This window comes from Rhinoraja longicauda, chromosome 15, assembly GCF_053455715.1.
Source record: "Rhinoraja longicauda isolate Sanriku21f chromosome 15, sRhiLon1.1, whole genome shotgun sequence".
Taxonomy (NCBI): domain Eukaryota; kingdom Metazoa; phylum Chordata; class Chondrichthyes; order Rajiformes; family Arhynchobatidae; genus Rhinoraja; species Rhinoraja longicauda.
This window is the reverse complement of record NC_135967.1, coordinates 27,329,693-27,343,470: the sequence shown is the minus strand read 5'-3', so window position 1 is coordinate 27,343,470 and position 13,778 is coordinate 27,329,693. Positions and strand designations below refer to the sequence as shown.

Genomic DNA, 13,778 nt, shown 5'->3' with positions numbered 1-13,778 from the left:
AAATCCTACTTGCCCACATTTGGCCCATATCTCCCTGAACCTTTCCTGTCCACATACATGTCCAAATATCTTTTAAATGGTGTTATAGTACATGCCTCAAATGCCTCCACTGGGAGCTCACACCATGAGGGGCATCTTTTTCACACAGAGAGTAGTGGATACATGAAACAAACTGTCAGAGTATGTAGTTGAGGCAGGCACAATAACAACACACATGCATCATCTGTCTTTCTAGTGTTTAATTAATTTTGTATTATACTCCATCAGGGCTCTTAACCTCTCACTGCCATTTACGGTCAGGATCTGAGATGAAAGGGCCTGTAGTGGTTTATCATCTTCTTTCTGTCTGCTTTTCATTTTATTCAAAAGTTGGAAGTAGCATATAATAAGCTGTAGCTTATAAGGTCTCTGAAGCTGTGCAACAACATTGGACAGATTTTGTAGCTTAACAGCAGAATAGTGCTCCAGAACATGTTAGTACATTAAAGGCTCCTTATAAATGTAACAAGCTGTTATGGCATTCAAAGATCTTTAGCTTTCTCTTGAGTGTTGGTATCTGTCCTGCTCCTGGTTGATTATTTGAGTATTTTCACTGCCTGGTAGTGAAAGAGCAGGTGGGTACAGTGTTAACTTTTTGCAGCAGTCTAGTCGGTCGTAGCCTTGGAGCTTATGATTTGTGCACTGGCCTTGGTAGTAGTACATGACAAGAGTCATCCTTGCCTTAGTCGTTGTACATTTTGTTACTTCTAGCCCAATCTTGTTTCAGATAGCAGAGTGCCTTTAAATGGTTCAGATTGTCATGAGAGAGTAAACTGTAACTGAAAAAACAGAGGCTAGTTTTTGATCTGAGATTTGCTCGGCAAGCAGAGATTTGGTTTGTGTTTAGAAAGGTAGACTAATCAAACTCCGGCTTGTACTCACAAACGGCTGCAAAGCCTTGTGAACAATCCGTATTTCTCATAAAATAGGCATCTAAATAAGGGCAAAAGTACAAAAGACATAACATTAGTTAATCTGTTTATGAACTTGCTTACTTATTTGGTATTTTGTTATCTATGCAAAGAAATGAGCAGGCATTTTTGTGTAGGTATGTGTGAATGAAATGCTATAGAAACAGATGCATACACAGATAATATACGCAGATACACTCAGGCAAAAGCATACACACACACATTTATACACACAGTCACATATATTGTCTGACATTGATGTGTAATAACTGCATTCATTTAAATAACCTATTTTGCACAGAAATCTTCTCAATGTAATCTACTTCAAAAAGCAGGCTGAAATAACAAAGGGAACATCTTGCCAAATTGACAGAAGGGGAGAGCTGAATAAAAGTGTGATTGAAAAGGTGAATTTTGCCAAGGATTGCAAAGGTGAAGGAGGATAAAGAATGTCAAAACTTCAGGGATTTATGGGATGTAAAGGCAGCTGACTGGAGTGGTGAAGAAATTCAGACCGGCAAACACAAAACCTCAGTCAAAGGCCCAAAAACTGCAAGGAAATTCTCACGAGAAGATCCAAAGGGAATGGAAGAAGTAAGTAGACAACGAGATACTTTGGCATGGGATATTTGAAGCAAGGGTTAAATAGTTTAAAGTTGGAAATATAAAAGGGATCTGAGACAATAATGCAATAAGATAGAGAACCATAATCTCCCAGCATACTGTAACTGGTATCATTCTGAGAGAATCTCTCTTTACTGAGGCTCTATGACTCTGGTGGGGATATGGTCTCTGAAGGTGGTGAACACCAAAGGTTCTAAAGGATGGTGATGTGGATATTGTACAAATAGAGCAGAAAGATGTCATACCTATACTTGGAAGCAGCACAGTAGAACAGGTAGGAAAGATAAAGATACTTCATGCCAGGATTGTGAAGATTGTTTCCACTCAGTTAAGTGTTTCATTAACTTAGCTCAATGAGGAACTAGGAAACTGGAAGGGCAGAAAGGTGTAACACAACAACTGGAAGACAGACATGTTATCAAGAGATGTCAAGGAAGTACAACAATTTGTGTTGGAGACAAAATCAAGATGAAGATTAGATTAGACAACACCAGCCAAGACAGAAGACAAAAGCCAGTTCAGTGTGAGAACAGGATGTGAGACTAATGTTAGCAACATTGTATTGCAAAACCAGATGGGGGAGGAGACCGAAGTTGGACAGAACCACGGAATATTCCACATTTCTCATGAGACAAACACAACTTAGATCCACATGGTTCTCAGAGCAACATTATTTACTTGGAGGAAATGGATGAACTCCAAGGAGAAATAAGTGGTTGTGGAGGGCTATTTAGGCTTCTTATCAAGAGAGAAGTGTAGTCCTCACAATCCAAGTTTAGAGGGATTGAGCTGTAGAAAATCTGTTGGATTGAACATAAGCCCAAAGAAGTGTTGAAGAGTAGCGAAACAAAGAGGTTATGGATAAATAGAGAGAGAACAATGGTGTTTACTGGAATCAGGCTTGAGTCTGGAATTTCATAGAGACTGACTGACTGGCAAAGAGTAAAAAGGAGAAGGAAAACTACGCAATAGAGCAAATGGGCTGAATTTAACTTGAAAGATTAACGCAGCCTGATGCAAGTTATTGCTCTGGCACATGTTTTATGAATTAACATTACTTCCTATTATAGGTGACAATTTGTGAGATAATGACAACAATGCTTCCCACCAATGTTGAACATTCATAACTTGAGCCTTACCCCAACATTCAAGTTCTCATATTTCAAAAAAGAAAGCATACCTAGTCCAACACATTGGAGTTGAACACAATGGTGATTTAATTGTCCTACAGTAGGATAGTTCCTCTGCCAGTGGGAATAATCCCACTGAGATCCATCTGTCCAGAAAAAGATACCTGCCTAAATTAAGTGGGAACAACAAGGAGAGAAAGATGTTAGGTATTACACAAATAGATGAATTGAGAAACAAATGATTGTGCTGTATTAAGCCATATAGTCATTCATTTACCTCGTACCTCTCAGAGGCACCAACCCAAACAGTTTCAGAATTCAATGTATTCGATGCTAGATTTGCAAGAGACTCACTCGTCTCCAAGCTGTGAAGTGAGGCAAGATGACCACCTGGTACCATATTCTGACAATACACCTGAAAAAGGAGAGACATCAGCTTACCCTGAGGAATGTGGTTGGGGTGGGGGGACGTGGGGGGGGGGGGGGGGCGGAGGGGGAGGGGTGAAAAGAAGTCAGAACTCATCACTGGCTCCACTACTCACCAAAAATGTGGGCAAACATAGAAACATAGAAAAATAGGTGCAGGAATAGGCCATTTCGCCCTTTGAGCCAGCACCGCCATTCAATAAGATCATGGCTGATCATCTAGAATCAGTACTCCATTCCTGCTTTTTCCCTATATCCCTTGATTTCTTTAGCCCTAAGAGCTAAATCTAACTCTCTCTTGAAAACGTCCAGTGAATTGGCCTCCACTGCCTTCTGTGGCAGAGAATTCCATAGATTCACAACCTGAGGAAATGATTTTTCCTCATCTCGGTCCTAAATGGCCTATCCCTTATTCTTAAACTGTGACCCCTGGTTCTGGACTCCGCCAACATCGGAACAATTTTCCTGCAACTAGCCTGTCCAATCCCTTAAGAATTTTATATGTTTCTGTAAGATCCCCCCTCTTCCTTCTAAATTCCAGTGAATACAATCCCAGTCGACCCATTCTTTCAAGTGTCTCTAGATATTCCAAAGGCTATTATTTGGAATTCTGCCAGGCTGATTTCTGTTGGACCCAGATCTCACATGGTAATGTTTCTCCTTGGGAGAATACTGACCGCACATAATTGGATACCTTCCCAACACCATCAACACTGATCCTCGTGTAAAATGAAATACACTTTTGCTTAAATATACAACCTAATAAGGGTCTTTGGTTCTTCACCAAAGGCAGGAGTAAGAAACCCGAAGTCCCACACCACCTGGTTCAGGAACAGCTACTTTCCTACAACCATCAGGTTCTTCAACTGACCTGCAGAACCCTACTCCTACCTCAGCAACCCTATTCATCCCTCACCATGGGTCACTTCTTGCACTACCATGGATTTATTTCCAAACAAGATACAAAGTGCTGGAGTAACTCAGCGGGTCATGCAGCATCCCTAGAGACAATGGGCAGGACAGGTGATGTTTTGGGTCAGGATCCTTCTTCAGACAGATTTTGTGTGTGTATGTGTGTGTGGGGGTGGTGGGTGGGGGGGGGGGGAGGAAGGGGGGGAGGAGGGGGGGATAGGAAGCTGGAAGAGAGGAGGGCAGGACAAAGCATGGTAGGTAATAGGGGAAGACAGATGAAGGGGGATTTTGATGGGCAGATGGTTGGACAAAGGGCAGAGATGACAAAACAGAAGGTGTGAGACTAGGATTGAAGAGTTGCAAAGTGTGAAGCCAGAGGAAGGAATGCATTTGCGGGGAGAGGGGGTGGAGAGAAATAGATGTGAATCCAGGCGTAGCATAGCAAAGGGAGGAGGAAGAAAGGGGGCAGGGTAGAAAGGGCAGGGGGAGGCGGGTTTGTTAGAGATTACCTAAAATTGGAGAATTCAATGTTGATACCATTGGGTTTTAAGCTACCCAAGCAGAATATGAGGCACAGTTCCTCCAGCTTGTGTGTGACCTCACTCTGGCAATGGAGGAGGCCCAGGACAAATAGGTCAGTATGGGAATGGGAAGGGCAGTTAAAATCATTAGCAACTGCACTTATTTCTATTGAATTTTTGCGCTAATGTTTGTGAACAGACTTTTTTCTTTTAACTGTTTTTCATAATTTTTTTGTGATTTTTGTGTGGTACCCAAGTCCATGTGCTTCTGATGCTGCTGCAAGCAAGCTTCTCATTGTACTTGTAACTTACATAAGCCATGACAATATGCTTGACCTGACGTGACTTTACTTGAAATATGGGGGGATGTAAATTTTCCCTTGCCTGGAACTTGTTTCTACCCCATCCACCCACCCCACTACCTTTGCTTATACAAGAGGACAATTGTAATTCTGCAGTCTGCCCTACCTCAGCGTCAACCCATGTACGAAGTCCAGGTAAAACTCGGTAACAGGTGTAATTGTATAGAACCCAGTTTGGAAGACACCACACTTCACAGAACTGTTCTCGTTTTCGGCGTATGTGCTCCCTCCGTTCTGTGATCTTCGGCTCAGCCACATCTTCCTCAAGTTCAGTCTCAGCTGCTGTTTAAATGGGTAAGAACTCTTTGAAGTTTCTTATAAATTTAACCGAGCATAGCAGAATAATCAAACTTACAATATTCAATTATCTTTGACTTACTTTGATTATTTTGGTCAATTAATATTTAAACAATAGTGGTGTGTGTCACTTCTGACAATATCTGTTTTCAGTGTTTTAAGAAATGCAGTTGATTATGTTCAATACTCCCTTGGTAATTGTAGAGCACAGTATCTTTTCGGCCATATTTTCACATTTATGGAATATTTCCGGAGAAGGTCAAGGGTGTAATACTGAAGTAAAGTCATAGAACAGAAGAAACAGGAGCAGCAAATTACCCATCTGGTCCAAGTCTGCTCCTTCGTTTTTCAAGATCATGGATGATTTTAAATCTCAACACCACTTTTCTCCATGATCCCCATGTCCATTGATTCCTATAATTTCCAAAAAGCTACCAATCTCTCTTTTAAATAAACTCAACGGCTGAATCCTTGACAGACCTCTGTGTGAGAATTCCAAAGATTCACCATCCTTTCTGGAAATAACTTTCTCCTTACCTCCGTTTGAAATGGCCTGCACCTTTACCAGAGTATCTGAAAGTCACTGCTCGTTGAATCCTCAGCCAGGGAAAAACATCCTCTCTCCATCCATCAAGCTGTATGAGAATTTTCAATTAGATCTCCTCTTATTTTTTTAAGTTCTAGAAAATGCAGGCCCATGTACTCAATCTCCCCTCAAATGCTAACACTGGCATCTCTGGAACAATACAGTGAACCGGCATTGCAATTCCACTCTGGCAAATACATTCCTTTTCGGGTGTTTTGATGTGTTGAGAAGTACAATTGATTATGTGTAATATCCGCGCTGTAATATAATGTGACTTACAAGGCAGTGGCTCTCCCTACGTATGCTGAGAAAGATATGAAAAGATGCTCACCTTCAATCTCTTTCACTTGTCTCTTTTTCAGAGATGGAAAGAAAGGAGAGCAATAAGAAAATATGCAGAATGGTAGAAGTGTGTTAAAATAAAGCAATAAAAGTGTGTGTGTGTGTGTGTGTGTGTGTGTGTGGGGGGGGGGGGTGGGGGGGAGGGGAGCGGTGGTTGGAGGTGGAGTAACGGTCAGGAGAGAACGAGAAAAAGGATGAAACAGTGAGTGTGAAAATAAGGTCAGTTTTGAATTGAAATTGTATGCGTACCTTGCAGATCACAGCAACAGAGTGCGGCAAAAAGCAGCAAGAGGCTTGTTCCTGGGCCCATTGCAGAGGAAATGGTGCAGTCACAGGCCAATAATGCACACCCTCCAGGATGTTCCAGGCAAGTGCTTGTATTTGCATGCTGAGGGCATTTATACACAGTGAGGCAGATGACAAACACCTCTTTGTGAGTAGTTGGAAATTGGTGAATAGAACTGTTATTTACTCAAGAGATTAGTGGAGGAAAATATAATCGAGAACTAATAGGAGATAATGCAGTCAGTGTGCAGCTGCTTCTTGTGTTGTCCACACGCCCTGCATGGGAACAATCACAGTTCCCAATAGCTTACACATATGATACACTCAGCATATGTCATCTTCATTCATCTCTTTCTTCTGTAGACTTCCAGTCTGGGATGTGGCTCTATTTAATTAAATACAAAACAGGTGGCACTGCAGGCCAGCTCTCTAATACATCATGATATTTCCCAGTTGCATTTGACCTCATTGCACAAGGGGTTCAGCCTGTTGAAGTGTTTGCACAGGTTCTGCAGTGTATTGAAGGCAATGCCGATGCAGAGGTGGAAAAGAAAACCCACACCTTATCATTGAAGGCACATAGAACTGCAGATCTCTGGTGAACATAGATAGGCAATGTTTCAGGAATGTCGCCTGTCCATGCTCTCCAGAGATGCTGTCTGACCCACACTTACTCCAGCACTTTGTGATGGATTACTTTATCATTAATGTGCCTTGAGTGCTTTTGCATCATGATCCAAGACTTATAACCAGAAATATAAACCTTGGTCAATTGTAACTTTTCCAGCCAAATCCTATTTATTATTAACCATCTTGGAACTTTATTTTTTCAGATTTCTACTTTGGTGGGCCGAAAAGGCCTGTTTCCGCGCTGTATATATATGATATGATATGATTGCAATGATAATAATTGCTGGTAACATCTGGAAGAGCCTAAAAACTTCACATCAAAATTCTAATAATCTGGCATGCTCTAGACTTTAGAGATATAGCGCGGAAACAGCCCTTTGGCCCACCGAGTCCGCGCTGACCAGCGATCACACTATCCTACACACTAGGGACAATTTTCACAATTTTACCAAAGCCACTAAACCTACAAACCTGCCCGTCTTTAGAGGGTGGGAGGAAACCGAAGCACCCAAAGAAAACCCACACGGTCACAGGAAGAATGTATAAACTCCAGACACACAGCTCCCGTAGTCCGGATCGAATCTGAGTCTATGGCGTTGTAAAGCAGCAACGCTACCGCTGCGCCACTCATGATGCTCTAACTTTAGTGGTGCTGGACTAGCAGATTTTCCAGATTATTGGATGTTATTATTATGAATACCCCAAACCACTTATAAATCTCTTAAATGCTAGATGGTATTATAGCAGTTTTTCCAGTGAACCAAATTTGTTTACTAGCACAGGTAGTAGCACAGGTGCAATGAAGTATATTGCATTGAAAGGATTTTCAGTCATATTTGTATCATGACGACAAACAAAGACATGATGCACAGGAAACAGGGTCAGGGTTCAGTCAAAGAGAGCGCAGGAACTGAAGCTGGTGAGCTGAAAGGGAGAGCAGGGAACGGCCCCAATGAGTTGGAAGAGAGCTCGGCAAACATCATCTGCTGTGGCAGTGTCGAGATGTCATTGGGATTTTGGAATATTTGGTTCACATATCATCAGTATAACTGCATTTAGGAAACGTTTACCATTAGAAACAAGAGAATCAAGCATCATGTGTTTGTCGTGGTCATGTTACAAATGTGACTGAATGTCCTTTCAATGCAATATACTTCATTGCACACTTGTGCAACTAAAATAATGCCCAATCCATATTTATTTTTTTGCAGCAGAAAATAATGAACCGTTCAATTGATATCAAGTGTGAAATTAAATTTTGGCAATTTTTGCAGTTTGGACTTAATGAAGAGTTTTTGTTTCTTTCCTTTGTGTCAATTACATTTATTTAACGCAACCACACAGTTCAGGAACTCCAAATTTTAAAAAAAGCTCCGGTTCCAAATTTAAAAGAGTTCCGGTTCCAATTTTTTAAAAAAAGCCTCCATCTTCTACCTCAGGGATTCCAGCCCCGGTTCCAAAAAAAAAATGAACATTAACTTCTCTAACTTCAAATAGCCCTTGCTTTCTCTCTCTCTCCATCCCCTCCCCTTCCCAGTTCTCCCACCAGTCATACTGTCTCCAACTACATTCTATGTCTGTCCCGCCCACTCCCCTGACATCAGTCTGAAGAAGGGTCTCGACCCGAAACGTCACCCATTCCTTCTCTCCAGAGATGCTGCCTGACTCGCTGAGTTACTCCAGCATTTTGTGTCTACATACAGTTCATGAAACTGCATTTTGAATTGAGAAAAGCTGCAAAAGTTAACCACATTAATAGCATCGGTTTATTCCGAGAAGAAAGGATGAGGTTAATTTATTTTTGTTTTCCCTTTACATTGTGTTTAAATTTAACAAAAAACAATGTCTTACTGGCAAACTCAACACACCTTTTCTCCTGAAAAAGGGTTTCGAACAGGAAACATTGACACTGTTTCTCTTTCCACAGATGCCACCTGACCTGTTGAATCTTTCCAGCATTTTCTGTTTTTATCCCTCACTCCAATTGACAACCTCAGATTGAACCCTGCATTCATTCCTTGCATATCAATAATTTATTTTAATAATTTCTTTCAGCCATCTGATCTGTTCAGTTTAATTCCGACTCTGAAATTCCCATCAATGCCATTCTTCTGCATTCTTCTGCATCCACTCTTAAATCTCTATCAACACCCTGTTTCTCCTACGAGCCATCTACACATGGATTATTGACTGTAGCCAATTTCCCTACCCATCAACATATCTATTGGATATGGAAAGACCCAGAGCACTCAGGGTAAACCCACATGGTTACAGAGATAACTTAGTTTCACAAAGGCCACAGGGGAGGTTCGGATCAAACCTGGTGCTATCTGATGCATCACTGTGCTTTTGACAAATACAGTTCATTGGGACCTGTAGACACCAAGGCACGGGAAGAAAAAGTAAAATGCAAGTGAGACGATTACTAATTAAATTCAAATTGAAAAGATAAAGTAAAGCATAAGAATAGAAAATAACCTGATTGGTGTGGGGTGTCCCAGAACTAATTTCTATAAGATTGACAGCCAAGTCAGAAGGGGGTGGTGTAGTTTTTGTGGAATGTATCTCCAGGAAGACAAAAACAAAATGTACCCGGTGTTGATTTATGAAGGATAAAAGTGGAACAGTCTCAGGTGTCCTTGTAGATTCTATGCTAAATATTCCTAACCCATCAACAAAGCCATTAGGATGTTGATCTTCAAAGTCAAAACTGTGGTATATCAGCGAGAAGTCAGTGATGGACTTCAATCTCTCTGGCGTTTACTGATCATGGTAAGCTTGATTATCACTTGAGACCTGCTCTTCCCAATCTCCTGAAGTTGTTCAAATGGACAGAACGCTACCACACCAGATGTGAACTGATTTTGACAGACTCTGGTTCAGTGAGGCCAAACCCTCGAATAACATCTCATTCTGGTTTCCAATAAACAAGATTCAACTTCAGAAGCAAATGCAGGAAAGACAGGTCCAAATGACAGTAAGACTATTTTAGGACATATATTATGAAAATGTAATTTGATTGATTTACAATGGTCTTTGGAATACAAGGCTTGATTAGAATACAAAAAGGCATGGGGAGTTCTAACGAGACCCATCATTGGTCACCGCAGGTTATCACAAAGTGCACCCCTTGTTAAAGAGCCAGGCACCAGTAATAACAATCTTGCTGCATATGCGTCGCTTTTGATCCATCAGACTGCAACAGAACAGATTTTAATAATGGTAAATGAATTTAAAATCCCAATGTTAAATGTGAAGAATCATGATTAAAATCTAAAAATAAGACTTTTGTGAATTGAATCCTGGGCGGCAGGTTACATATTGCTTCAATTAGATCTTATATTGAAGATGAAGGTTACTCCTTTGGGATCTGATTCGCTTTGATGAAAGTCAGATGATAATATTTCCCTTTTAATTATTGCACCATGATGTTCCACATCACCGAATAGACTTCAATTGGAACCTAAGGTTCAGCTAAACTCTATTTAACAAGAGCAAATAAAAGGAGATTGAGTCAGACTCATCAAACTAGCCCAAACCAAACAACACACAGATATTAACTGCACTCAAAAGCATCAAACGAATGTTCTCCAGCCCCCAGCAGTGTCAATGCACACAGCAAGGAGATGCACTCCAGGCAACACGATGATTGGAAAGGTGAAATTGGAGAACTTTACAAGAAAGAGGGTGGCAACCAGGTTACAGCCTGACAGAAAAGATGAATTCTGGAAACAGAAAAAGTAAACCCTGGGAAGAGGTGGAGAGGGAGCAGGAATTCTGGGACAGTTTGACAAAACCTCGGCATCAACCTAATGGGAACAGGAACTCTGGAAACCTTGAGGACCAGCCAGGTCGGGGGTGTTAGTCTTTGGAAACTGGCAGGTAGAGAGAGCGAATGCTTGGAATATGTGTGCAGAGCGTAAATATTAGAGAGAGCCTGATAGAGTGATTCCTGCAAACACACTGAAAGAAAAATGTTAACCTTGGGGCCATTCTGTCAGAGTGAGTGAACCTGGGTGGAATGCAGTGGCCTTGCTATTTGCAGGAACTATCCTGCAGTCCAGGTATGCACCTTCTCTTAGAGCTACAGTTTGGCTGCAGTGAGATCAGTTTAGTTTATTTTATTGACATATGTACTGAGCTACAGTGAAAAGCTTTTGTTGCGTGCTAACCAGTCAGTGGAAAGACAATACAGGATTACAGTCGAGCCATTCACAGTGTGTTGGCCACGGCTGCACCACAGGTCTCATTGAGCTGAGCATTTAGCATCTCAAATAAAGATGATGTGGTCTGGAATAACTCATTGTATTACAACCCATGTTTTCTTTATGATTATGAAAGTACAAGAAGTTAGAGAAGGTTGTAAACAGCTAATGGACTCTTAAATGGACTCTTGCAAATATGTAAAGGGGGAAAAAAGGAAAGGTTCGATCTACAATTAGATATTAGAAGTGATTCTTTCAAGGATGGTCATGCAGAACATCAGCACTGGAGTCAGGACCTGTCAGGGGAATTACAAACACAGTAGAGACATAGGCAGTTTTAAGACTATCACAAGGTTAACAGCAGGAAAGTGATGATACAAGATAAAAGGAATGAATTAAGAATTAAATAGCTGTGGAATGTTTGAGTTTAGTTTATTGTCACATGTACCAAGGTACAGTGAAAAGCTTTTGTGGCGTACTAACCAGTCAGCGGAATGACACTGGTAGACACAAAAATGCTGGAGTAACTCAGCGGGACAGGCAGCATCTCTGGAGAGAAGGAATGGGTGACGTTTCGGGTCGAGACCCTTCTTCAGTCTGAAGAAGGGTCTCGACCGGAAACGTCACCCATTCCTTCTCTCCAGAGATGCTGCCTGTTCTGCTGAGTTACGCCAGCATTTTGTGTCTACCTTCGATTTAAACCAGCATCTGCAGTTCTTTCCTACACATGATTACATGTATTGGATGACGTTTCTGGTCAAACCCTGCAGAAATATTTTAAATGATCTAACTTGTCTCAGTGGTTTTCAGCACAAGCCTCAGCTCACATCAAAGTGGCTTTGACGTGAGGCGAGACGTGCTGGACGTTGATCTGATGTCAGACGAGTCTTCGGGCAAAGGGTATTGGCATGGGATGGTTAACAAGTCGAGTGAGCCACATCCGTGTCAGATGTTCACAAGGCACCTGTAAGGTTGTGGGAGCAGCAATGTAATAATCCCAACTCAGACAAGGTCGACAGGAAGGAGAGGCGAGCAGTGTTTCAAACAGCAGTAAGTAGGGACACAGTTAGATTATGTGAAGTGGACAACTTTGAAGTTAGAATTAAAGGAACAGTGACATGAATGGCCTGCTAACCAAAGGTCTGGTGAAATTTGCTTAAGAGCAAAGAAGCCATAATGGCCAAGCACTGGTCAGGCAGAATACTTGGGTCCTTTTGGTAAAAGATTAACGTTTGCAAGAACTGCAAGCAGAAGGGCTGCCAGACCTGTGTGAGGAAGCAGGCCATCTCTACAGAGCCTGTTCCAAACACACCATACTTACACAGGAGGACAAAACAAGAGGAGCAGCCAAAAACCCTCCCAGAAATACCTCCCTCTCCCGCTGAGACTCACGCAGAAAACGAGGGGGCAACCCGACCACCTCCAGTTTTCACATCTCAGCTGGCATTGCGGGGCTGTGATGAGCTGTCTCTCGGCTCACTGGTTAAGAGGATCATGATAAATTAGGGACTTTCATCCTCCCCTATCATTAAGCCATTGACTGAACATCAGAGTCAAACCAACAGATAATTCTCTGCATAGGAAGGAACTGCAGATGCTGGTTAACACTGAAGATAGACGCAAAATGCTGGAGTAAGTGTCCCGACCCAAAATGTCACCCATTCATTCTATCCAGAGATGCTGCCAGTCCTGTTGTGTTACTCCAGATAATTCTCTGCTCTGGCTATTCAATGCACATCTGCAGAGCAAGTGGCTGCCTGGTCTTCAGTAGCTCCTATTTAGTGTCGTTTAGTTTAGTTTAGTTTAGATATACAGTGAGGAAGCAGGCTCTTCAGCCCACCGATTCTGTGCCAACCAGCAATCACCGTACACTAACACTATCCTACACACTAGGGACAATTTACAATCTTTACCAAAGCCAATTAACCTTTAAACCTGTATGTCTTTGGAACGTGAGGAAGGACCACAACCTACGATTCTGCCACTCTTAGAGATTGTTAACATGAGATGTCCTTCAGGAATCATGTGGAGAACAGGCATAAATAAAAATGAGAGCTTGGCTTAAAAAAAACACGTTCAAATGTAAAATATAAGCATTAATCATGTTTGAAGTAAAAGGGACAGCTTTGTAAGCTATCAGTGTTGTCTGCAGAGCAATGTCTATTCACCCACAGCTTCGGGCCACTGAATAGATGTGACATGACCATAGCATATTCTCGGTCACATCAGTTACACTAATTGATCTACATCAAACCAGACATCAGATATCTTCGGTTAAGCTGTTTTGCACCATTGCAACAGAGAGATGTATAAAATCACGAGGGGAATTGATAGGGTGAATCCACAGAATCTATTACCCAGGGTAGAGGAATCAAGAACTAGAGGCCATTGGTTTAAGGTGGGAGGGGAAACGAACATTTAATAGGAACCTAAGGGGCAACCTTTTCACTCAGAGGGTGGTGGGTATATGGAAAGTGTTGCCAGAAGAAGTAGTTGAGGCAAGTACAT

The 13,778-nt window shown here is 41.7% G+C and overlaps 1 protein-coding gene across 1 annotated transcript; it reads right to left on the bottom strand.

Annotated features, from left to right (window-relative positions):
• Positions 1-874: 874 nt before the first annotated feature.
• Positions 875-6,460, bottom strand: LOC144600378 (snaclec echicetin subunit beta-like). Its single transcript, XM_078411954.1, has 5 exons — positions 6,400-6,460; positions 5,032-5,207; positions 2,982-3,119; positions 2,755-2,872; positions 875-972 (listed from the first exon to the last, which is right to left on the bottom strand). The coding sequence occupies exons 1-5, from the start codon at positions 6,458-6,460 to the stop codon at positions 896-898; spliced, it is 570 nt and encodes a 189-aa protein (XP_078268080.1). The 3' UTR covers positions 875-895.
• Positions 6,461-13,778: the final 7,318 nt, after the last annotated feature.